Source organism: Lutra lutra, chromosome 9, assembly GCF_902655055.1.
Source record: "Lutra lutra chromosome 9, mLutLut1.2, whole genome shotgun sequence".
In the NCBI taxonomy this organism is placed as follows: Eukaryota; Metazoa; Chordata; class Mammalia; order Carnivora; family Mustelidae; genus Lutra; species Lutra lutra.
Window position 1 is genome coordinate 15413305 of NC_062286.1, and position 24925 is coordinate 15438229.

At 37.6% G+C, this 24925-nt stretch overlaps 1 protein-coding gene across 7 annotated transcripts in view; it reads right to left on the reverse strand.

Annotated features, from left to right (window-relative positions):
* PUM2 (pumilio RNA binding family member 2) overlaps positions 1-24925 on the reverse strand; it is a 102093-nt gene that overhangs the window by 38468 nt on the left and 38700 nt on the right. For all 7 annotated transcript variants that reach the window (XM_047743646.1, XM_047743648.1, XM_047743645.1 and 4 more), the window contains 5 exons: positions 24191-24461; positions 23856-23949; positions 15259-15384; positions 12100-12242; positions 10794-10923 (listed from right to left, as the gene is read on the reverse strand). In XM_047743646.1, the coding sequence (XP_047599602.1) occupies positions 10794-10923; positions 12100-12242; positions 15259-15384; positions 23856-23949; positions 24191-24461 (764 nt within the window). The remainder of the gene's footprint in view (positions 1-10793; positions 10924-12099; positions 12243-15258; positions 15385-23855; positions 23950-24190; positions 24462-24925) is intronic.

Below are 24925 nucleotides of genomic sequence, written 5' to 3' on the forward strand. Positions count from 1 at the left end.
AGCATCCATTTAAAAACTTAAGTCATAATATAACAGATACTTTAAAATTGTACGGTAACTCTTTTTGTAAAGGTTCTCAAGCTAAAGTTGCTAAAAATCATGGAGGCATTAGTTCTAGGATAGCCTTAAGCACAAGGCAGGTGACAATTTGCGCTATTCAGAACTACAGGAGAGTGAGGTCTACATCTTAGCAGCCTTTCTAAGTAGGGATTCCTTATCTTCACTACAGAGCAGAAAGGAAATATTGTGAACAGAAAAGTGACTACTCTGCCAATTCTCCCAAGGATAGTATATAACAAGTACCACTCTAGAGGCATAGGAGAGAAGTTAACTACATACAGAAGATACTTTAAGCAGGAAAGCTTCTCCCCTCCCAGAAGTCGGGTTGAGAAAGGCTGTCTTATACTGCAACAAGGATTCAGGCTCAGCAGTCCGACAACCATTTGCCAAAAGGCACTGGCAACCTCTGATAGTTTTAAGTTCAAACAATACCTTCACCACTAGGGCCAACACTTTCACATGCAAAGGTTGTTTTTAATTAAATACAGTAATTCTGACTGTTTTTGCAATGTTTCATTATAAATGAATAGACATATAGGGCAAATTTAGGAGGGAATGCAGAGCGTTCAAGTCCTCTCCTCACAGAATAAAGGTGATAAATCTGAGAAAAGATTATTCGACATCCAACAGGAGATGTCAAAGAGAAGTCATGACTTTAGGGGCGCCTGAACGGCTCAGTTACTGGGTGTCTGCCTTCGGCTCAGGTCATGATCCGTGGGTCTTGGGATCGAGTCCCACATCAGGTTCTTTGTTCACTAAGGAATCTGCTTTTCCCTCTGCCTCCACCCCCCTCCACTCTGTCTCTCATGAATGAATCAGTAAAATCTTAAAAATACATACATACATACATACATACATAAATAAAAGTCCTGACTTTAGAAGAGAAGACCAGGCTGGAGCTATGAAGGATGAAATCACCAAGAAAATTAAAAAGGATCTATGGACAGGGAACTTCACATTAAGAGGTTGGAGAGAGAAGGAATCAGGAAAGAAACCATGGAAGAATAGCCAGTAAGGATGAAAGAATTTGAGAACAATGTGGTCTCTTGTAGGCCAAAGGATAAAGAATTTCAGTGAAGGCTCAATGATCAAATATGTCAAATGCTGCTAAAAGCTATTAAGAGTTCAGAACTGACCAATGGGATTAGCGACATGGATGTCATTACAGTAAGGGATGAAAGCCAAACTGTGGTAAATTGAGTCAAGAATATGAGAACCACAAACAAGGACAGACAATGCTTCTGAGGAGTTCTGCTATAAAAAGAGCCATAGGGAGAAAGCGGATGCTGAGAGTTAATTTATTTTCAAGTACAGAAAATGTACTCTACTAACAAAGCACAATACTTTGTGTTTAAGAATTTACTGTTATTTTGAAATAAAACACATAAAGAGTACAAAACCGAAAAATACAATGTAATGACAACAAAAAAACTGTAACCACCATCCAAGTTAAGAAATAGAAAACTGCCCAGAACTCTCTCTCATGTCCCTGCTCTACCATAATCTCTTCATGTTACACAATACTCTACTACCCATAATGCCTCCCTCCTTAACCATCCTTAACCATCCTTAGTTTTGGTTTATTTAAAAATTCACATATATGGGGGCGCCTGGGTGGCTCAGTGGGTTAAGCTGCTGCCTTCGGCTCAGATCATGATCTCAGGGTCCTGGGATCGAGCCCCGCATCGGGCTCTCTGCTCAGCAGGGAGCCTGCTTCCTCCTCTCTCTCTACCTGCCTCTCTGCCTGCTTGTGATCTCTGTCAAATAAATAAATAAAAAATCTTAAAAAAAAAAAATAAAATAAAAATTCACATATATGTATAGACACATACATTTCCATTATTGTATAGCACCTCACTGGATCGATACCATAATGCCTTCATCTGTTCTACATTTACATGGTTCCCTATTTGGGGACACTGCCAATAGTACTGCTATAAACACTGTGGTACATGTATCCTGGTACATAAAGTATGCAGATTTTTCTACTCCAAGGTATGTCATCTAAGGAGTTGACACAATGATTGTGCAAATTTACACTCTTACTACTTTGGTATTTCAACTGCTCTGTGACATTAACACCACTTTATATTCTTAGACTTTTAAATGTGGCTAATCTGGAAGATAAATAGAAGTAATCTGTTGTGGTCTTGATTTCTTCCTATAAGGAGGTTGAACAACTTTTCAAATGCCAACTGGACATCTGGATTTTCTCTTGGAAGGGGCTAGTTCAAGTCTTTTACCCATTTTCCTATTGGGCTGCCTTATCTTACTAGTTTAGAATTCTTTATGTTGTATCTAAGGTTTTCACTATTTTAATATGTAGCAAATATCTTTTTCCATTCCTAGCCTGACCTCCTATTCTCTTTACAGCAATGTCTGCAGCAATGGTGTCAAATTTATTATTTCCTTTATTTTTATAATAAATTCCCTATATTCTAATTGCTTTAAAATTCCACTTTTCATATATAGGTCTAAAAATACAAATGGAGTTGGTTATTTAACACAAAGTAGGGCTGAGGTTCAGTTTCATCTTATTTCCCAATCAATTTTATTTCACCTTTCTTGTAAAACAAGTTATTCCCCTCCTTAAAGCTTTGTAGGGTTTCTTTGCTCTTAGGTGTCATTTCTCTAGGGAGCTCACCTTTGGGGTCTCTGTTCCACTGGTCTGTTTCTCTCTCCATGCAGTAATTTAACTGCAGCTTTAGAGTAAGTCAGAATAGAGCAAGTCCTTTTACTTATTTTTGTTAGGACTGTGTGGCTTTATCTTGATTGACCCCTTGCATTTTCATTAAATTTTCCTACCAGCTGTCAAAATACCACAGGAAGAACTGTTAGCAATTCTGTTTGGAAATGACTGAAACTACAGGTTAATAGGGGGAGAAGTGACATATTTAAAGTATCAACCTATCCAGAAGTATCTCTGTTTAGGCATCCTTTAATGTCTGAGCAAACCTGCTTCCCATAGAAATCACACTTCCCATAAATTTTTTTTTTAATTTATGGGCACCTGGGTGGCTCAGCTGGTTAAGCAACTGCCTTCGGCTCAGGTCATGATCCCGGAATCCTGGGATCGAGTCCCACATGCGGCTCCCAGCTCCACGGGGGGTCCGCTTCTCCCTCTGACCTTTTCCCCTAAATAAAATCTTTTTTTTTTTTTTTTTTAATTTATCCGGAAGTACTTGCTACTGCTCTAAGTAACCAGCTTTAAATTTTTTCATTTTCAGGGGCACCTGGGTGGCTCAGATGATTAAGCATTTGCCTTTGGCTCAGGTCATGATCTCTGGATACTGAAAATCCCACGGGGCTTCCTGCTCAGCAGGGAGTCGGCTTCAGCCTCTCCCTCTGGTCCTCAGCCCAACACCCCCCCTCCTCATGCTCTTACTCACTCCCCACAATTTTTTTAAAATTTTTCATTTTCAAACAATATGCTAGTAAAAGATTTTTAAACTGATTTTCATATCCAAAAATCTTAACACTTTAATTCTAATACTTTATCTACAAGATTCATTTAATAGATAATCGTATTTTCTCATAGTGAGTTTTAGTTCTTGCTTTACAGAATTTTCTCATCTCTCTCATGTTATAGCAATTGCTAGGGTCTCTAACATGTTGAAACCTGTCTTGTTCCCAGTCTTAAAGAAAACTTTTAAAATTATTTTTTAAATTTAATTTTATTTTTTCAGTGTTTCAAAACTGTTTATGTTAAAGAAAACTTTTCAAAGTATTTCCCATAAAGAGGTAGTTTTAATCATGGAGGGGGGGGTCAATTCCTCCCTTAGCATATTAAGTTATCTTCTAATCCTAACTTGCCAGAGGCTTTTTGTTTTTAATCAACATATGACTTCGTTATGCCTTTCCTGTATCTTTAGAGAATTCCTTGAGATTGCTTTCTTTTTAATCTTTTAATGTGGCAAATTACACAATGTGACTTCCTGAAGTTCCTCTTGAATTCTTGGGATAAAATCAACTTCTTCATTGTATATTATCCTGCTTATATACTGCGAGATCTGACTTGCTAATATGTAATTTAAGATTTCTAAATCCTAGGACGCCTGGGTGGCTCAGTTGATTAATCGGCTGCCTTCGGCTCAGGTCATGATCCCAGCGTCCTGGGATCAAGTTCCTCATCAGGCTCCTTGCTCAGCGGGAAGCCTGCTTCTCCCTTTGCCTCTGCCTGCCTCTCTGTCTGCCTGTGCTCAAGCTCTCTGACAAATAAATAAAATCTTTAAAAAAAAAAAAAAATTTCTAAATCCTATTTCTAAGTGTGATTGGCCTGTAATTTTTTTCTATACGGTCCTTGACAGATTTTACTTTTTTTTTTTGGAGACTTATTTGACAGAGAGAGATACAGTGAGAGGGAACACAAGCAAGAGAAGTGGGAGAGGGAGAAGCAGGCTTTCTGCTGAGCAGGGAGCCTGACTTGGGGCGAGATCCCAGGACCCTGGCATCATGACCTGAGCTGAAGGCAGACTCTTAACTGACTGAGACACCCAAGTGCCCCCCAAAATATTTGGCTATTTTAAGGATTTGTAATTTTAAAGCAGATTTTATGAAGAGATGAAGACTAAGAAGTATTATGGTAAAATGATTTTTACTTTCCAATCAATATAAATTTACATGTTTTTATTTCTACTTAATACTGAAGTTACGTTTTATGTTTCAAGTTTTTATTTGAATTCTAGTTAATGTATAGTGTAATATTGGTTTCAGTAGAATTTAGTGACTCATCACTTACATACAACACCCAGTATTCACCCTAAGTGCCTTTTTTTTTAAAGATTTATTTGACAGAAAGAGATAGTAAGTAGGCAGAGAGAGGGGGAAGCAGGCTCCCCGCTGAGCAGAGATCCAGATGTGGGGCTCAATCCCAGGACCCCGGGATCATGACCTGAGCCAAAGGGAGAGGTTTTAACCACTGAGCCACCCAGGCGTCCCTACAAGTGCTGTCTTTAATACCCATCCCTCCCCCCACCCTCAGTGTGTTCTCTATTAACAGGAGTCTGTCTTATGGTTTGCCTTTTTTTTCCCCCTTACCTCACGTTTATCTGTTTTGTTTCTTAAATTCCACATATAACTGAATCATATGGTATTTATCTTTCTCTGGTTGACTTATTTCACTCAGTATAATACACTCTAGCTCCAACCACATCATTGCAAATGGCAAGATTTCATTCTTTCTAATGGCTGAGTAATATTCCATCGTGTATGTGTGTGTGTGTGTATACACACATCTTCTTTAATTCATCATTCAATGGACATCTGGGCTCTTTCCATAGTTGGCTATTGTTGATAATGCCGCTTTAAACATCGGGGTGCATGTACCCTTCAAATCAGTATTGTTGCATCCTCTGAGCAAATAACTAGTTAGTGCAATTGCTGGATCACAGGGTAGCTTTATTTTTTAACTTTTTGAGGAACCTCCTTACTGTTTTCCACATTGGCTGCAACAGTCTGCAGTCCCACCAGCAGTGTATTGGAGTTCCCCTTTCTCTGCATCCTCACCAACATGCTTCCTGTAAATTTAGCCATTCTGACAGGGATGAGGTGGTATCTCTTTGTAGTTCTGACTTGTATTTCCCTTGATGCCAAGTGATGTTGAGTAGCTTTCTATGTGTCTAGTATAACCAACTGTGTGTCTTTGGAAAAATGTCTATTCAAGTCTTCTCCCCATTTCTCGACTGGATTGTTTTCTGGGAGTTGAGTTTGATTAAGTTCTTCATAGATTTTTTAGATACTAACCCCTTACCAGATGTCATTTGCATACATCTTCTCCCATTCTGAAGGCTGCCTTTTAGTTTTGCTGTTTCCTTTGCTGTGCAGAACTTTATCTTGATGAAGTCCCAGTAGTTCATTTTTGCTTTTGTTTTTGTTTCCCCTCACCTCAGGAGATTTGTCTCGTAAAAAGTTGCTATGGCTGATGTCAGAGGCTGCTGCTGTGTTCTCCTCCAGGATTTTGATGGTTTGTTTCACATATAGGTCTTTCATCCATTTTAAATTTATTAGTGTGTACAGTATAAGAAAATGGTCTAGCTTCATTCTTCTGCATACAGCTGTCCAATCTTCCCAACATCATTTATTGAAGAGACGGTCTTTTTTCCACCAGATATTCTTACCTGCTTTGTTGAAAATGAGCTGATCATACAGTTGTGGGTCCACTTCTGGGTTCTCTATTTTGTTCTATTTATGTAAGCATCTATTTTTGTGCCAGTACCATACTGTCTTGACGATTACAACTTTGTAATATAGTTTGAGGTCCGGAACTGTGACGCCTCCAGCTATGCTTTTCTTTTTCAAGATTCCTTTTGCCATTTGGGGTCTCTTTTGTGGTTCTATATAAATTTTAGGACTGTTTGTTCTAGTTTTATGAAAAATGCCGGTAGTATTTTGACAGAGTATACACTAAATGTGATAGATATTATTTATTTAGTGTTTAGATTATGCTAGTACCGTAAAACGACTTGGGAAGTAAACCCTCTTTTTCTATTCCCTAGAATTTTAAAAATTGAAATTAGGGGTGCCTGGGTGGCTCAGTTGTTAAGTGTCTGCCTTCGGCTCAAGTTGTGAACCCAGGGTCCTGGGATCAAGCCCTGCGCCAGGCTCCCTGCTCAGTGGGAAGCCTGCTTCTCCCTCTCCCACTTTGCTGCTTGTGTTCCCTCTATCGCTGTCTCTCTCTCTCTGTCAAATGAATAAAATCTTAAAAAATAAAAAATTAAAAAATAGAAATGATTTCCTCCTCAAATACCTAGTATTCAGCACTTATGTTTGCCTAAAGATTTTGTGAGGGGAAAAAAAAAAAAAAAAAAAAAAAAAAGATTTTGTGAGGGAAAATTTTGGTTACTCCACTGATTTTCTTAATGGTAATGGACTTCAGATTTTCTATATAGCCTCAAGTCTGGTAAGTTACATTTTTCTAGTTATTTGTCCATTTGTTAATATGAGATTGTTCCTAATACCTTCCAATGATTATTTAATTTTTCTGATAATGGCTATTTATGTCTGTTCTAAATTTTTTGATAAGTCAGAGTTTTATCAATTTTATTAAGTCTTTTCAAAGAAAATAACTTTTGGGGGACGCCTGGGTGGCTCAGTTGGTTGGACGACTGCCTTCGGCTCAGGTCATGATCCTGGAGTCCCGGGATCAAGTCCCGCATCGGGCTCCCAGCTCCATGGGGAGTCTGCTTCTCTCTCTGACCTTCTCCTTGCTCATGCTCTCTCTCACTCTCTCTCAAATAAATAAAATCTTAAAAAAAAAAAAAAAAGAAAGAAAGAAAGAAAGAAAATAACTTTTGGGATAACCTCTTTACTGTAGATTTGCCATCTATTTCATTCACATCAGCTCTCACCTTTATCATTTGGTTTCCTTCTTTCAAATCTTTGGGTTTATTCTTTTCCTTTTATAGTTCCATGTAGAAACTTACTTTCTACTGTACACATTTGAGCCTCTTATAGTCCCCACTTCTATGTTGTTTTAGGTGTAGTTCATAGGCTTAAATTTTTAGCATTTTCATGATCTTTCAGTTCAAAAGCTTCTAATTTCTATTTATCTTTCTACTACTGAGCAAGTGTAAAAAGACACAGGGGCTAAAAAAAAAAAAAACCCACCAGTCTCCACATTCAAAAACTGTATAGTAGAGGAGGTAATGTACCATTTCCTTAATTTTAAGATGCCATTTTAAGACATGACACTGATCTACTGAACTACCTTTCAGGGAGAAATAGAAAAGCTGTTCCACTTTAAGACATTTTCTACCTTTGGGCGCCTGGGTGGCTCAGTTGGTTAAGCGACTGCCTTCAGCTCAGGTCATGATCCTGGAGTCCCGGGATCGAGTCCCGCATCAGGCTCCCAGCTCCACAGGGAGTCTGCTTCTCCCTCTGACCTTCTCCTCGCTCATGCTCTCTCTCACTGTCTCTCTCTTCTCTCAAATAAATAAATAAAATGTTAAAAAAAAAAAAAGACATTTTCTACCTTTAAACATGGTAATAAGTGCAGACTAAAGAAAATAAATCACAAATATAGCTAAATGAAATGCAAGGCAGACAGCATTACTAAAGAAAGGTGCAAGTTATGTGCTACAGAAGGGAAAAGGAAGAGTAATTATTGATGAAAAAGCACCGGTAAAGAGATTAAGAAGATATCATAGAAAGGATTTTAAAGAATGACAAGCAAAGCTAATTACAAAATGTTTATTAACCTACTTTAGAAATAGGAAAATGTTAAACTCTACATCTCAATTCTGCTTAAAATGTATAAAAGGGTATTTAAGTGAAAAGCCATTAGTTAGTAGGGCTAGAGGAATAAAAGTACAAGTATTTTTGAGGGGCAGAATATGATCTAGTGTGTTAAAGCATAGGACTATAGAAGGATACTACCAATTAGTCTGGGACTAGATCACTAAAACTGTTAAGAACCAGAATGATATAAACCTGTATTTTTGAATCTAAGCGAAAGGAGAATAAAAAGATGAAGAGAAAAGGCTGGAGGCAGAGTTAGTGGGAGGATAAGGAAAAGGTGGAACAAGAATAGCAGAGATGAAAGAAATGAACAGGAGACAGAATGAATAAGAACAGACAAGTTAGCACAGAAGAGAATCAAGAGTTGAAGATGATACTGCGGCTGAAACCGCAAGTTTCCAGTTCCAGAGGATAGTGGACAGCCTCGAAGGTGTGGAACCAAGTGCACCTGCCTCACTGAGGTGTGCAGATAGGGGTGTCCTGGTTCTCTGGTGTCATGGAGAGAGTTGGACATCGTCAATATGATCAAATACAACAAAGAACAGAAAATTAAGAATGGAGGAAAGGAAGTCACAATTTGCAGTTGTTACTGAGTTAATATTAGGATTACTGCAAAGGAATCCCGGAAACAGGGCTTAAAAAGTGAGGGGTAGAAAGAGGAGCCCAGGGGCCTGGGTGGCTCGGTGGGTTAAGCCTCTGCCTTTGGCTCAAGTCATGATCTCAGGTCCTGGGATGAAGCCCCGCATTGGGATCTCTGCTCAGCGGTGAGCCTGCTTTCCCCTCTCTCTCTGCCTGCCTCTCTGCCTACTTGTGATCTCTGTCAAATAAATAAATAAAATCTTAAAAAAAAAAAAAAAAGGAAAGAAAGAAGAGCCCAGAGTAGTCTTAGCAGTGTCTTCAATAAACTCTCAGCTCAGTTCCCTTTAGCCTTGTTTCCATGTCTCTCCACATCTACAACTTCAGCTTCACAGTACATTCTCAAAGGTCTCTAATCCACAATGGCTCCAGGAAAGCAGCTTCCCTGAAGCAAGTACATGGCTGGGGTTAAAAAAAAAAGAAAATGAGAACCACATCCATTCTATTATTTGTACTTCAGGGACTGCAGTACTAACATCTTCTCTTTATCCAGAGGGCTAGACGAGATGATAAAATCTCAGAGAAAATAGAATGAATGTAATGAATTGAGAAATCCTTAAAAGTAACATACAGAAGTATTCAGCAGCACAGAACACATAAAAGAAACCCTCAACGACATATATGTTCCCATACTTTATACACATTTCCTAAGTGATATGAATAGAAAATGTAACTACAGGGGCGCCTGGGTGGCTCAGTTGGTTGGACGACTGCCTTCGGCTCAGGTCATGATCCTGGAGTCCCGGGATCAAGTCCCGCATCGGGCTCCTGGCTCCACGGGGAGTCTGCTTCTCTCTCTGACCTTCTCCTTGCTCATGCTCTCTCTCACTGTCTCTCTCTCAAATAAATAAATAAAACCTTAAAAAAAAAAAAATCTGGGGTGCCTGGGTGGCTCAGTGGGTTAAGCCGCTGCCTTCGGCTCAGGTCATGATCCCAGGTCCTGGGTTCGAGCCCCACATCGGGCTTTCTGCTCAGCAGGGAGCCTGCTTCCTCCTCTCTCTCTGCCTGCCTCTCTGCTTACTTGTGATTTCTCTCTGTCAAATAAATAAATAAAATCTTAAAAAAAAAAAAAAAAATCTACTTCACAAAAAAATGTATTTTGTTGGCCCTGAGAGTTGTAGTCTGTTAATGGGAAGAAATTTTTATAACTCTTTTTTGTATTAGGCTTTCATAGGCATATTTTCAAAGACACTGTCAGGTTATAAGTAACAACAGTTTATGGGTGCCTGGGTGGCTCAGTTTGTTAGGCGGCTGCCTTCAGCTCAGGTCATGGTCCTGGAATCCCGGGATAGAGTCCTGCACTGGTCTTCCAACTCCACAGGGAGTTTGCTTCTCTTTCTGACCTTCTCTCTGTCACTGTCTCTCTCTCTCAAATGAATAAATAAAATCTTAAAAAAAAAAATCAATAGTTTAAAATACTATAAAATGAGCTGAACACAATGGAACAATGTTCAAAGTGGAAAATTTTAGCTGCAAACTTCTCAGTATTAACAAAATGACTTTCTTTGGCTGCAATGGCAAACAGAAACAAGATTTATCTGACATGCCAACTCTAAACTGATTTTATTTCTTGAAGGACTACTTCAAGAATTCTGGTCTGTGGTGAGTTGGGAGAATGTTATAGCTTAGGCCATAAACAGAAGAAAAAAATGGACACATTAAGAACCCTAGTACACGTATGCCATCCCTGCTAAGTCTCACAATAGTACTGATTTCAACTACTGGCATCTGAGCTCTAAAATACTAACTATAAGGTAAGCAAGACTCTAAAGACATTTCTTGATGTTTTCACTCTTCAATGTGAGTGTCTACATTTAACATTTCAAACCTATGCCAACTTCGACAATTAACTAACTATATACCTGGCATGCCGGTAGCAAGACCCTGACCAAAGGCCAAAGTTGGATTTGCTGCTGCGAGTGATTCTGCCTGCTGCCCTTGTTGGCCCTGATTGGGAGTAAGAGGGCGCTGACCTGCTCCAGCTCGGAGAACCTACAAAGGACAAATGATTTCCTTAAAAATGAAATTATCAAATAACAGATAAATTTATCCCAGGCAACTCTGTACATATGATAAATGGTCTTTGGATAGTCTTTGAACATATTTATTATGTGCAATGAAATGCTGATATAGCATGAAAAAATATAAAATACTTAAATTCAAAAACACAATCACTGGCTCTTGACAACTAGAACAACCTATTAAGTAATATGGAGATTTTAGAAGGCCTGTGGGAAAAATTATTTCTAGTATTTGTGCTCTTTAACTTAACAATGTAGTATTAAAATAAGAAATTTATTTGGAGGGAGGAATGGCAAAATCTTAGATCATATTAATTTCACAAAGATAGATAAACAATTCAGGACAAGGGGGATTCATTGTTAACACCACCTGTGTAAGCCTCACACATAGGTTTGTGTATTGTTCAGGTAGTATATTTTCATGTTTGCCCAAAGAATTTATTAAATCACGCTGTAGTATAATCTACAAGAACTGAGCCAAAGGACAGCTTCAATACAACATCAATATAGTATTCAAATATATAAAGGAAATTTAGACAAAATTTAGCTGTCAAGTAAACGCTGTACTTGGCATTAAGTTGCTTCTTCGGTGTAATTATGAAGAATCTGACAACCAGAATTCTGAAATCAATAGTGTTTCTACATTTATTAAAATAGTTCCAGGAAAGCGAGGGTGGGTGGGGGGTTGGAGACACCTGTGTAATAAACATTTTCTATTTTAAGAAGTTAAATCTAATGTTTAGTGAAAATATTTTCCTCTTGTTTAAAAATATAAAGTATGCAGGAATCCTTTCCTGATCAGATATATAGTAATATTCAAAATAGTAATTTAAATACCAAGAAGAAAATGAAGTGATAATTACTTGGATAGAGAAATTAGCACACCTGGAGAGGGGATGAAAAGAAAATTAAAAATTGCTAGAAATTTCAAGACAGTTTCATAACAGAAACATCGAAATAGAATACAGTCACATCTTTAAATTCATATAATTAGAAAAAAATGTAGTCAATACACCTGTATACCAACTAGATACTAGGTACTGTATTACATACTGAAGAAGATGAAAAGACATAGATCTTGAAAACAAAGAACTCCTGGAATTTCAAAGACTCTGCAGTACTAACGTTAATGAAGGCAGGCCTGTACCTGTTGCTGTCCAGGCTGAGCTTGTGATGCTGCCTGCTGATTTGCTGTGTTGTTTGCCGCAGCTGCAGCTTGTTGCTGAAATAAATTGGCTGGATACACCCCCCACGGAACACCATAATACTGAGGTGGAACCACTGCTGGACCTAAACCCCACAACCCACCCCACCCCCCCAAAAAAAAAGTTACTTACATTTTATAGATAAATGAGGTCAGTTACCATTAGATCATAAAAAGGAACAGTATATTAAGACTTAGAGCAAATGTCCTTATAATCCTCTACCCACTTAACACCTGCTACATACTTTCTATTCTTTTTCTGATTCTATTAGGGGGACAGTCTCATTCAGATAGGACTATTAAAAGACAAAGTATTCAGGAGTGACAGCAATGGCCTTAATGGAGATGATAAAGCTAAAGTCAAGAGGGCCAGTGAATTGACAGGACACTTAACAATCTATGCAACATTTACTGAATGCCGGCTGATGGGTTTGATACCAGAAAACACATAGTATTTTTAGGGAACATTAGATTTCTTAAAATTGTGGGTTTACTATGTTCAATTCAAATTCTCTTTATTAAAAAGGTCATTTTCTGACTACTGAAAAGAATTACAACAATAAAAACACTTTTACCTTTTTATCTGCAACCTATAACATAAAAATAGGAAACATTCTGGTACCAAGCTCGCTACAACTGTTACTTGAATTGTAAATCTTCAATTTAAAAATATTCTTTTTTAAATTAAGTTTTTATTAAACATATTTTTCACATTTGAAACAGAATTAGTCACAATTCCCCCAAAACAACTGAAAATCACATGAAAACAAATGAAACTTCAGTGTTTATATGATTAGGAAAATGGACTAGTGAGTCAAGACAAGAAAGAACTGGGGCGCCTGGGTGGCTCAGTGGGTTAAGCCTCTGCCTTCGGCTCGGGTCATGATCTCAGGGTCCTGGGATCGAGCCCCAAATCGGGCTCTCTGCTCAGCAGAGAGCTCGCTTCCTCCTCTCTCTCTCTCTCTCTGCCTGCCTCTCTGCCTACTTGTGATCTCTCTGTCAAATGAATAAAAAAAACTTAAAAAAAAAAAAAAAGACAAGAAAGAACTAGGTAATACAAAGCAGACACACAGACATGTGAAAGCAAAGTAGGAAAAATAGAATCAATTGTTATTTTTCTATTCTACTTTATTTAAGGTAATATTTGCTTCTAGGAGAGGAAAGAACATGTACACAACATGGCCCACCATTAGTAAGCTGATGAGTAAGATGTCATGATTACTGACTGATATAATAAAGAGGGCCTAAAATCCCACAGATAGGATTTTAGTATAGCTATTTAACACTTTGTAAAGTTAAACTCTTGGTTTTACTTTGTTTTGGACGAAAATAAACCCCAGTACAATTGACTGAATCAACTAAAGTAAAAAGCATTAAAAAAATTTAGATAAAATATATTTCTGAAGATAGTTTAAACAAATCTATAATGAGAACTATTAACAGGATTTATGAAGGAAGAAAACATTATCAAAACAAAAGTCAAGACACCTACATAGAACCTCTCTGTCTGAAACAGAAGCCAGAGGCCATTTGTGGCTACATAAGAATTAAAAAATTAGATAGCCCAAACTGAGATGTGCTGGAAGTATGATACATATGCAAGATTTTGAGGACTCCGCCCAGAGTGGTTTTGTGTGTGTATATGTAAAAGATCTATTAGTAACTTAAAATTATATTAAAATATTTTAGATATTTTAGCTAAATCAAATATTGAAATTAATTCTATGTTTTTTTAACTTATTTTATAATGTAGCTACTAGAAAAGCTTAAATTACATTATTTGGCTCACATTATATTTCTACTGGGTAGCACTGGTCTTTTGCCTAAGCCCAGAATGCCTAGAATGCTTACTCTCAAAACTTAACAATTTTTTAAAGGAGTTTCTTTCGATTCCATAGACTGTATGATAAACCAGAACTTTACATACTAACATCCAGTTAACCAGCACCAAGACAGTTCATCCCTTCTTTATGGAACCACATGCAGATCTATACTAAAAACTACTGAGTATGACAGATGAGTTTCAGTCTGCTAAGCAAGCTATCAAACAAAAATTTGAAATTAATGTTTATTTTCTGACTTCTTAATATTTTAAGTCTTGAGTATAAATAAAGAGTACCAAAGTCTCAAGAAAAGAGTAACTGTTCTTTGGTCATGATAGTAACTACCAGCAGTGGTGTTTAAAACGGTCTTACTCATCAGTGACAATTCGTATCAGTGAACAAAGTAAGAAAAAAAACAACACACGGTAGTCTAGAGTTACGAAACTGAACTGGCAGGCTTACTCCAGTGAACATACATCTCTGTAGCTGATACTACCTTGTTTCTACCTCTGTGACCAACATAATAACCTGTACCTAAGACTCATTAATTTGTCTCTATACCCAACTTAGTCTAAAATAACCTCCTCATAATCTTACAGAATATCAACAAATTGCTTTGCTCAACAGGATGGTACCTGACCAGCACATAACTCTTGCAATAAATACAGTTTTGGGTTTAAAAATATTTGCCTCCCAGCTTTATTGCTATACCACTAACATGTTAACACTGAATAGTTTTGGCTTTCATTTTAGATTTTTAGTGGTAGTTTTGGTTTTGGCAGTTAGTTCTTTCCAACTCCAATTCTCCATTTTGCCCCTCAGTCGGCTTGCACATTTTAATATAGCTAAATAAACTAACTACTTTCTAAATACGCATTCTCTCAAGATTGCTGAAGCTCCTTTACCTCATACTCTCCCTGACATGGTCTTTATAGCACCTATCCCGTTTATTTTATGAGAAGTGACTTTACTTTGCAATGTCTCTGCGGTTAATAGCATTGGTCACAAAGGGAAGATCTGTGGTTAACAATGTAAGATCTCTAAAACTACAAAATTAAAATGTGAATCAACTATGTATAAGGAAAGAGTTACCAGGCTTAGGCTTTTTCCTAGTACTACAATAGGAAAAATAGCAAACTAACTCTCTGGAAACTTCAGCTCATTTCAGATAAATGTTTCATTTCCTAGGTACTTCAAATTGACCAAATAGACAAAATAAAGCTTATACCAGAATTAAAACTAAATCCATAATAAGCAACAAGGCTGAACAGTGAGGTACCTGCTAATGTTGCTGCGGCAGCCAATCCCGCCGCAGTGTATGGGTCAGTCCCCGGAGGAGCAGCACTGATAATATATGGATTTGGCACAAATGCAGCTGGAGCAAGGCCTGCTGAGAATACACCAGCTGTGTATAAAAAGGGAGAAATAATGAGTGAAAATGAAAAGCATGATTTTCTTCATTAGGTAAAATCATTTCTATACTTCATCTGGAGTGGGGGAGGAGAGAGTATGTAATGGTTCAAATTCTGATTAACTGAATGAGCTTGGGCATGTAACTAACACAACCTGACTCAGATTCCTCATTTATGAAACAGCTGTATCACCGCATCTTAAGAGGATTTTTTGTGACAATTTAAATGATACTGAATATGAAATGACTACACAGAACTAGCACAACAGGCACACAATGAATGTTGAGAGCTAGAACTACTATTGTTCAACAGTAGTTTTTCATTAAATCTTTATTAAGCTGTACAATATGCTAGGGATTCAACAGTGAAGACAGATAAGATCTGCTCTCAGAAATCAATCCATCCAATGAGAAAAAGAAGCAAGCAAACTGGCAATTAGTATAGAAGTACAGTAAGTGCTAGGGGCACAGAGAGAAGGGGTACTTAAGCTTCAGAAGCAGTAGGTAGGATGAAGCGCGGCTCTAGGGCAAGAGAAGACAAAACACGTTATAATCAGAAGGAAGACCCATGAAGATCTTCCTGGGTTATGGTAAGTAGTTTGGACTTTACCCCAAAAGCAACAGAAGAAAAATGAAGGGCTTTCAGCAGTACAGTGACTTTAAGGCAACTTCTGCATCTAATGTATGCCAATGTAAACTTCGTAAAGGCTAGGAAAAATTTTAAAATGTTCATCTGCAGTACTTATTAGACAAGAGAACTGCTGGTATCGAGGAATCACTGTGTGTAATATTTACCATAAGGTACTAACTGCCAGAGGTGTGTCTTTTGGAAAATAATGGAGACGAGTTGAAGGTGAGGAGATAATAAAAGGGGCATGTTTAAAGTTAAAAGAAATCAAAAAGGTTCAATTTTAAAATATGATTAATGGGGTACCTGACTGACTCAGCTGGTAAAGCATATGACTCCTGATCTTGGGGTTATTGAGTTTGAGCCCCACATTGGGTGAGGACATTACTTAACAAGAAAAACTATTTTTACTTTTTTCAAGATTTTATTTATTTATTTGTCAGAGGGAGAGTGACAGCAAGCACAAGCAGGGGGAGTGGCAGGCAGAGGGAGAAGCAGGCTCCCTGCTGAGCAAAGAGCCAGATAACAGGACTCAATGCCAGGACCCTGGGATCACTACCTGAGCCGAAGGCAGACACTTAACCAACTGAGCCACCCAGGTGTCCCAAAAAGAAAATCTTTAAAAATAAATAAATACGGGTACCTGGGTGGCTCAGGGGGTTAAGCCTCTGCCTTCCGCTCAGATCAGGGTCCTGGGATCGAGCCCTCAGAGCCCCCACATCAGGCTCTCTGCAGAGCAGGGAGCCTGCTACCCCCTCCCCCTCTGCCTGCTTCAGATTTCTCTGTCAAATAAATAAATAAAATCTTTAATAAATAAGTAAGTATGATTAAGAAGGGGGCATAGGAATATAAAAACATGTGGACATAAGTAACTTTAAGAAAAGTATTCAAAAGAAGCACTTATCTTAAAATCTATACCTTAAAATCAAGATTCAGAAACTTCATTCTACATTATAGCAGTTTTTAAATGTTTTGACTGTGACCCACAGTATGAAATATATTTCACATCGACTTAGTGGCCATATATACATATACATGCCACAAAAATCTCAGAAACATTATCCTTATAAAGTTCTACCATAACCTATTTTCTATTTTTCTACTCAATTTTCCTTTTCATTAATTTCTGTAAATCTATTTCATTTCTAAAAATAGTGGCCATAGCCCATAGCACTGATTTCATGCACAGCCACAAAACAGCCATCTGAAAAATCTGCTTTTAATAGAGGAACAATCAAAGGGTCCAATAAAAATCCCTGCATTATTTAAAAAATCATTTCCTCGGAATTAGATCCTTAAATACACCTGAGGGCAAAGGTTTCAAGATCTCCTTCTGGTTCTTCTACCATAAATTATCTTTACCACAGTAGAAAACAATGGATGCAATGATATTCATGTCATCTCATACCACTACAAAATCCCAAAGCCAAGATGTAATTTTTTATATTTCATATTTTGTGATTTATTTATTTATTTTTTAAATTTATTTGACAGAGAGAGATAACAAGCAGGCAGAGAGGCAGGCAGAGAGAGAGGAAGGAAAGCAGGCTCCCCGCTGAGCAGGGAGCCCGATGCGGGGCACGATCCCAGGACCCTGGGATTGTGACCCGAGCCCAAAGCAGAGGCCTTAACCCACTGAGCCACCCAGGCACTACTGGAGCATACAAAATGTGAAGCCAAAGTCCTCGTGTAGTCTTTACTGATCACTGGTTTATAGTCTTCTAAATCTTTCAATTTTAGAAATAATTTTAACATAGCTTTCTCTACATTTATGCTAGATGTGAAATTTCAGATAGCTGAAAAACAAGGAATTAGTTCTACCTAATGGATACATATTGAACCTTCCGCTGAAAGAAGTTTCTTGTTTTAAGCTCACGATTCATTTAAGAAATATTTACAACATACTAGACATCAAATATGTTTGTGTATTACATAAATATATACTTATGTTTGCACATATATATACACAAATGTGTTTGTATCTGTGTTTATACATGCACACAAAATATACATCCTACATTTTTAAATGCATATACACAGACACATTTTATACTGTAGACTATAATGATACTTTAATATGTTTTCATTTGCCAATTAACCACAGATCCCTTTCTATGTCAACAGATAATCTAGGCCACCTGGGTGGCTCAGATGGTTAAACATTTGCATTCTGCTCAGTTTATGATCCTGGGGTCCTGGGCTGGGGCCCCACATTGGGCTCCCTGCTCAGAGGAGAGCCTGTTTCTCCGGCTCCTTCTGCTGTTCCCCACCCGCTTGTGCTCTCTGGCTTGCTGTCAAATAAATAAATGATAATCTTTAAAAAAAATTTTTTGTTTTTTTTGTTTTAGGGGTGCCTGGGTGGCTCGGTCAGTTGAGTGTCTGGCTTCGGCTCAGGGCATGATCCTGGGGTTCTGGGATTGAGCTCTGCACTGGACTCTGGGCTCAGAGGCAGGTTTGCTTCTCCCTCTCCCGCTGTGATCTCTTTGGCTCTTTCTAATAAATAAATAGAACGTTTAAAAAATTTTAAGGTAAAGTTCTAACAGACAAAGAACTAGAGATTAAAACAAAAAACTTTTTTTAATAAAGATTTTATTCATTTATTTGAGAGAGAGTAGGGTAGGGAGGGGCAGAAGGAGAAGAACAAGAAGACTCCCAACTGAACAGGAAGCCCAATGTGGGGCTCAATCCCAAAACCCCAAGATCACGATCTGAGCCAAAGGCAGATGCTTACCCGGCTAAGCCACCGAAGCTCGCCTCTCATTTAAACTTTATATCTATCAGGAAGAGGACCCAATTATCTCCAAGCTATTTTCCAAATACATTCTTTTATTAATCTGAGATGTCAATTAAAATTAAAATCTACCCTTGCACACTAAACACACACTTGCACATGTGTATACTGTGTGTTCTTGTCTGTTATCTACTTGTATATACCTACGTCAGTACCACACTGTTTCAATCACTTAAAACAGTAACTTCTGACATATGGTTGAGTAGGTCCCCCTTTCCACTTTAGTTTTCCATTAATTTTCTTGTTTTACTTTTCTAAGACAAACATAAAAAACAAATTTTAAAGTTCCAAAAAAATCCTACTGGGATTCCAACCAAGAATACATTAAATCTACAAATTAATTTAGATGAAGTGACATCTTTATAGTTTTGAGTTTTCTTCAAAGGTCTTTGTCCACGTTTATTTGAGACTTCAGGAAAAGGTATAGTCAGTTATGCCTTGCACGTCTTTAGTTACTACTGACTCCCAATCCTTAGCTTCTAGTTTCTCTGTCTCTGCCAAGTACTGATTATTTTGATCATTTTGGGTTTAGTGTTCTTGGAGATTTCTTAAGTTTTTATTCTCCAGTACATTTCATCCTAGGTGACAGCTACTCAATAATGAAGCCCACCTAGGTCTTTTTACTTATAAGACTCTGAAATGGCTGATTTTCACACCATTTTGTTGTTTCAAGACTGCTGATCTTTGATGGCTTTAAGTCCTTTATCTCCTAAGATTATGAATCAACTTTTAAAGTTCTTCCCGAAACTTTAAGGTTCCCTTATTTCTACATTTTGGGTGTAAATTCTACTGTTTGCTACACAACTGGCTGCTTTCTGGCTCATCTTTCTTGTCTGCACTGTGAATTTTGTTTGCAATACTATTGGAGAGATTCTCTTATAATCACCTGTGCATCAGGGGGTATAAAGATGGCCAACCACACATCATGAAGTTAAGTCTCCAAACCAAGTCTTATTTATACTGTGACCTGGGTGCTCTTATTATACCCATGGTTAGCATGACTCAAACTCCAATCCTGGTGTGTGTAGGCCCTCTATTTGCCCCCTACAGCCCACTGCAGGCTATACACTTTATTTCTATTTTACTCCCATGGATTACCTCTCAATTTCCTATACTACAAAATTTCCAAACCACCTCAACAATCCCTTTTCTTTTCTCTTTCTCTCCCTTTTCAGTGTAGATAGCTATTTATAAAAAATAAAAATACACTATATCTATTTTATCTCTTTCTGGCCCAGTCCAGGAGCGAAGTCCAGGTTGCTACCAATTTTTATATAAACTAAGAACAGTTTTAACATTTTTAGTGGTTGAAAATAGTAATAGTTTGCAACACATGAAAATTATATAAAATTCAAATTACAGTGTCCACGGTAGAATTTTATAGCAATATGGCTATACACATTCCTATGTCATTTAAGGTTGTTTTTGTGCTTTAACACCAGAGTTGAGTAGTTGTGACTGAAACCATACAGCTTGCAAAAATTATAATATTTACTACCTGTGCCTTTATAAAAAAGTTTGTCAATCCCCAATCTAGAAGAATCTTCTAGAGCCACACTGTCTGTTACGTTACAACCACATATAGCTACAGAGTATCTGAAATGTGATTAGTCTATTAAGATCGGCTTAAAGTGGAAAAATCCATACTTAATTTGGAAAGCCTCATATGAAGAATTTAAATTTTTCAATAGTAAGTTTTATACTGGTTACATTTAAAATGACATTTTTTGATATAATGGGTTAAAGTCTATTCAAATTAATTTCACCTATTTCCTTTTAGTTTTTAAAAATGTGGCTACAAAAGAATTTAAAATTTACATTTAAAAATTACATTTCTAGGGCGCCTGGGTGGCTCAGTGGGTTAAAGCCTCTGCCTTCAGCTTGGGTCATGGTCCCAGGGTCCTGGGATCGAGCCCTGCATCGGGCTCTCTGCTCAGCAGGGAGCCTGCTTCCTCCCTTCTCACTCTCTGTCTGCCTCTCTGCCTACTTGTGATCTGTCAAAAAAATAAACAAAATTTTTAAAAAAATCTTAAAAAAATAAAAATTAAATTTCTATTTTACAATGCTGTTCTAAAACGGGCTTTCAGCCAGCCAAGAGATGACTAGGCAAACTTGGATACTAAGACTGGTCAACAATGGATATATTTAACTATGGAACAAAGATTAAAAGGTGGAGTCAATTTTGGTAAATTATGCTTAGAAATAGTTCCATTTTTATTCAGGTTTTCAAATATATGTGCATGGTTTCCCAGATGGCTTCACAAAGTTCTGCCAAGACTTAAAAGTCAAGGTGAGTCCAATGTTACTCGAAATACTCTAAGGTATTCAAAGGGGAAATAGTTTTAAATTCTTTTCATGCAGTGATCATATTCCAAAATCTGAGAAAAATACAAAATACACAAACTTAAGGATTAATTTCATGTACACATTACTGATGCAAACATCCTAAATAAAACATGAGCAAACTGAAAGAGCTCATTAAGAGATTATATGCATTTTTTATTCCATGAACACAAGAATGATTCAATTAGAAAATACTTACAAAATTTGATATCTGCTATAACCAAGAGCATATCCATAGATACCAATTTAAAGATTTAACAAAAGACAGAAGGCCATTTACAAGGTCAGCAAAAGACAAAATACCTAAAATCATACTTATCAAGAAATATGCAAACTCAGGTGATAAAAACTTTAAAGTACTGATAAACAACACAAAAGCAGACTTAACAAAAGTAAAGATACAGCATGTCCTGGTTAGAATACTTAATGTAATAAAGATGTAGATTTTCCAGAAGTTAATTTAAAATTTAAACCCAATCTTCTAGAAGTAAATAAATAAGCAAATTACTAAAATGCATATAAAAAGGCAATTAAGAAAAAATTTAAAACTTCAAAAAGGCAGAGCAATGGGTATACTAGCCTGTCACATATTAAAACATACCATAAAGCTCAAGAAATAAAAAAGGGTTATACCAGTCTGTATAGAAGACAGGAATCACTACTCTTTTTTTTTTTTTTTTTTTAAGATTTTTTAAATTTATTTGACAGAGAGAGAGATCACAAGTAGACAGAGAGGCAGAGAGAAGAGGTGGAAGCAGACTCCCTGCTGAGCAGAGCGCCCCACAATGCAGGGCTGGATCCCAGGACCCCGAGACCATGACCTGAGCCGAAGGTAGAGGCTTTAACCCACTGAGCCACCAGGTGCCCCACTACTATTTTTTCTTAAATTTTATTTATTTATTTCAAAGAGAGAGCACCCACAGTGAGAGAACCCTAAGCCGACTCAGTGCTGAGCCCTCTAAGGGGCTCAATCTCATGACCTTGAGAGCATGACCTGAGCCGAAATTAAGAGTCAGATGCTTAAGCGACTGAACCACCCAGGTGCCCCCTGAATCACTACATTTCTAATGAGGCGGACTAAGTATAGAAATAAAGGAAGCAGGGCGCCTGGGTGGCTCGGTAGGTTAAGCCTCTGCCTTCAGCTCAGGTCATGATCTCAGGGTCCTGGGATCGAGCCCCGCATCGGGCTCTCTGCTCAGTGGGGAGCCTGCTTCTCCCTCTCTGCCTGCCTCTCTGCCTACTTGTGATCTCTCTCTGTCAAATAAATAAATAAAATCTTTAAAAAAAAAAAAAAAAACCGAAAAGGGACATTAAAAAAAAAAAAAAAGAAAGAAAGAAAGAAGGGAATCTGGGGGCAAAGAATGTATGCTGCTATTAGAAACCATCCAGAAGGGGTGCCTGGGTGGCTCAGTGGGTTAAAGCCTCTGCCTTCAGCTCTGGTCATGATCCCAGGGTCCTGGGATCGAGCCCTGCATTGGGTTCTCTGCTCAGCAGGGAACCCACTTCTCCTCTCTGCCTACTTGTGATCTCTATCTGTCAAATAAATAAATAAAATCTTAAAAAGAAAGAAAAAAAAAAAAAGAAAGAAAGAAACCATCCAGAAATATATGGTCACCTTTGATTAAAACCAAAAATAAAATAGGGACCTAGGAGACCTCTTGGATTGACATAAAACAATACAAAGGTAAGGGAAGAGAATCAACTTAGTTTCTATCACCTCCCCCCACCCTGCCCCCAGCCTGCTTCCATAGATTATGTGGAGAATAGTCACACCTTCTCCAACAAGAAAATAAATTAAGATCAGCTAAAATCAGGCATAAAAACAGTTATGTAAGTCTACACGTGATAAAATAACACTATATATACACATATACATTTACCAGTGTCATATTCCTGGTTTTGGTACTATACTATAATTATGTAAGATGTAGCCATATAGGGAAAGCTGGTGGGGAACCTCTCTGTACTCTCCTTGCAATTCCATGTGAATCTATAATTATTTCAAAAAAAAAAAAAAAAAAAAGTGAAAAAACAAACATAAAACCCCAACATGGACAACATGTACCAATGCTTCAGCAGTAACAAATGCATAATTACAGTCATTCACATTGAAAGCTAAAGGTCAAAGACCCAAATAACTTAATGAAGAAAACATTTTAAGGAATTTTCTTGGGGATATAATTCTTTAAAATAAACATTTTGGGGGCACCTGGGTGGCTCAGGTGTTAGGAGTTTGCCTTAGGCTCAGGTCCTGGGCCCCACATTGGGCTCCCTTCTGAGTGGGAAGCCTGCTTCTCCCTCTCCCATTCCCCCGCTTGTGTTCCCTCTCTCGCTGCGTCTCTGTCAAATAAATAAATAAATCTTAAAAAAAAAAAAAACCAATAAACATTCTGATTGATAATAAACAGACCTACATTTGAACTTCCAAGTGTCTAACTCAACTTCACACTGAGGAAAAAAAAACTTATGTGCTGCAGCTTTCATCAAGTTATACAGATTATCATTTCATCAAGGATACAATAATCAGAAACGGTTCTTTCCCAGTTAATCTTTATTCTTGCCATGTAATTAATTACTCTTTGATATCAATGAAATGTTTTAAAACATCATGACGTAACACCATTCAATAAAAGAAAAATGAAGCGTTCTAATGAACACTAACACAAGACTTTCTAGCAGTCTCATCGAAGCGGTTGGACTCACCTATATGTGGCTGCTGCGCCGCAGCTAAGGCGTACTGCTGCTGCTGGGCCGCAGTTAACTGCTGAACTGTTAACGCATTTGTCCTCTGAAAGAGCTATTAGAGAAAATATTTAATACCAAGATTAGTCTCAAAGCATTTCATTTCTATTTAGAAAGCTGTGAATAGTGTATTTTAACACTGATCTCAATCACTTTCTCAACCATAAAAACATTTTCTTTCTAAAACATCAAGTATTTAAGAATACTCCTGTTATTCAGGTCAATGCCTCACAGCACTTCAGGCTACACCAACACACAGTTAAGAGGAGCTTCTTTAAAGGAGGGTCACGCTTTACCTGCTGCTGGGAATTGTAGTCAAAAAGGCCTACAGTAGCTCCTGAAGAGTCCATGGGTACCTGATTACCAGGATAGTCAAACTGTAAGGAATCCAGACCAACTTGTTCCATGGCATCCAGATTCTGAGTTTCAGGATTTGAAAATTCTTCAACAAGTGGTTTATTAGCTGTAGGATTAGGAAGAGGCCCCAATCCTTCTGGGGGATTAGTATTGGGGCCCAGGCGCTCAACTACTTCAGTTGGAGAGGCTTGACGACTTCCAGGAGTACGACTATATAAAGAAAACAGAAAGGCTTTATGAGTAAAAGTAGTCAGTCAGTCACAGTTGGAATGGAAAAGTAAGAAAATCGTGAAAAAAAAAATGGTGGTAAAATACAGAGGGCAAATCAGGCACACCAGGTCACTAACGTACTCCACTTCAGCATTTTTTTCTAATTTAACTTCCTCTTAAGAACAGACATGGTTTTGCTTTGTTCATACTACTAATAATCACTCTCCCTAATTTGAATGTAACTCAATTTTACACTTAAGAAAATTGGCCAATATCACAATTTAGGCTTAGACTACCTGAAACTTTTCTCAAATCAGACAAAATGAATGGTAAGTGTGAATAGCAGACTATCAAGTGACAAATATGGGAAGACTCAAAACCAAAACCCACCTACCACACTTCCGGTCTTGTCCACCAGCATAAAATTATGCCATGATATCCTGCTTAATAATGGTTCAGGAAAA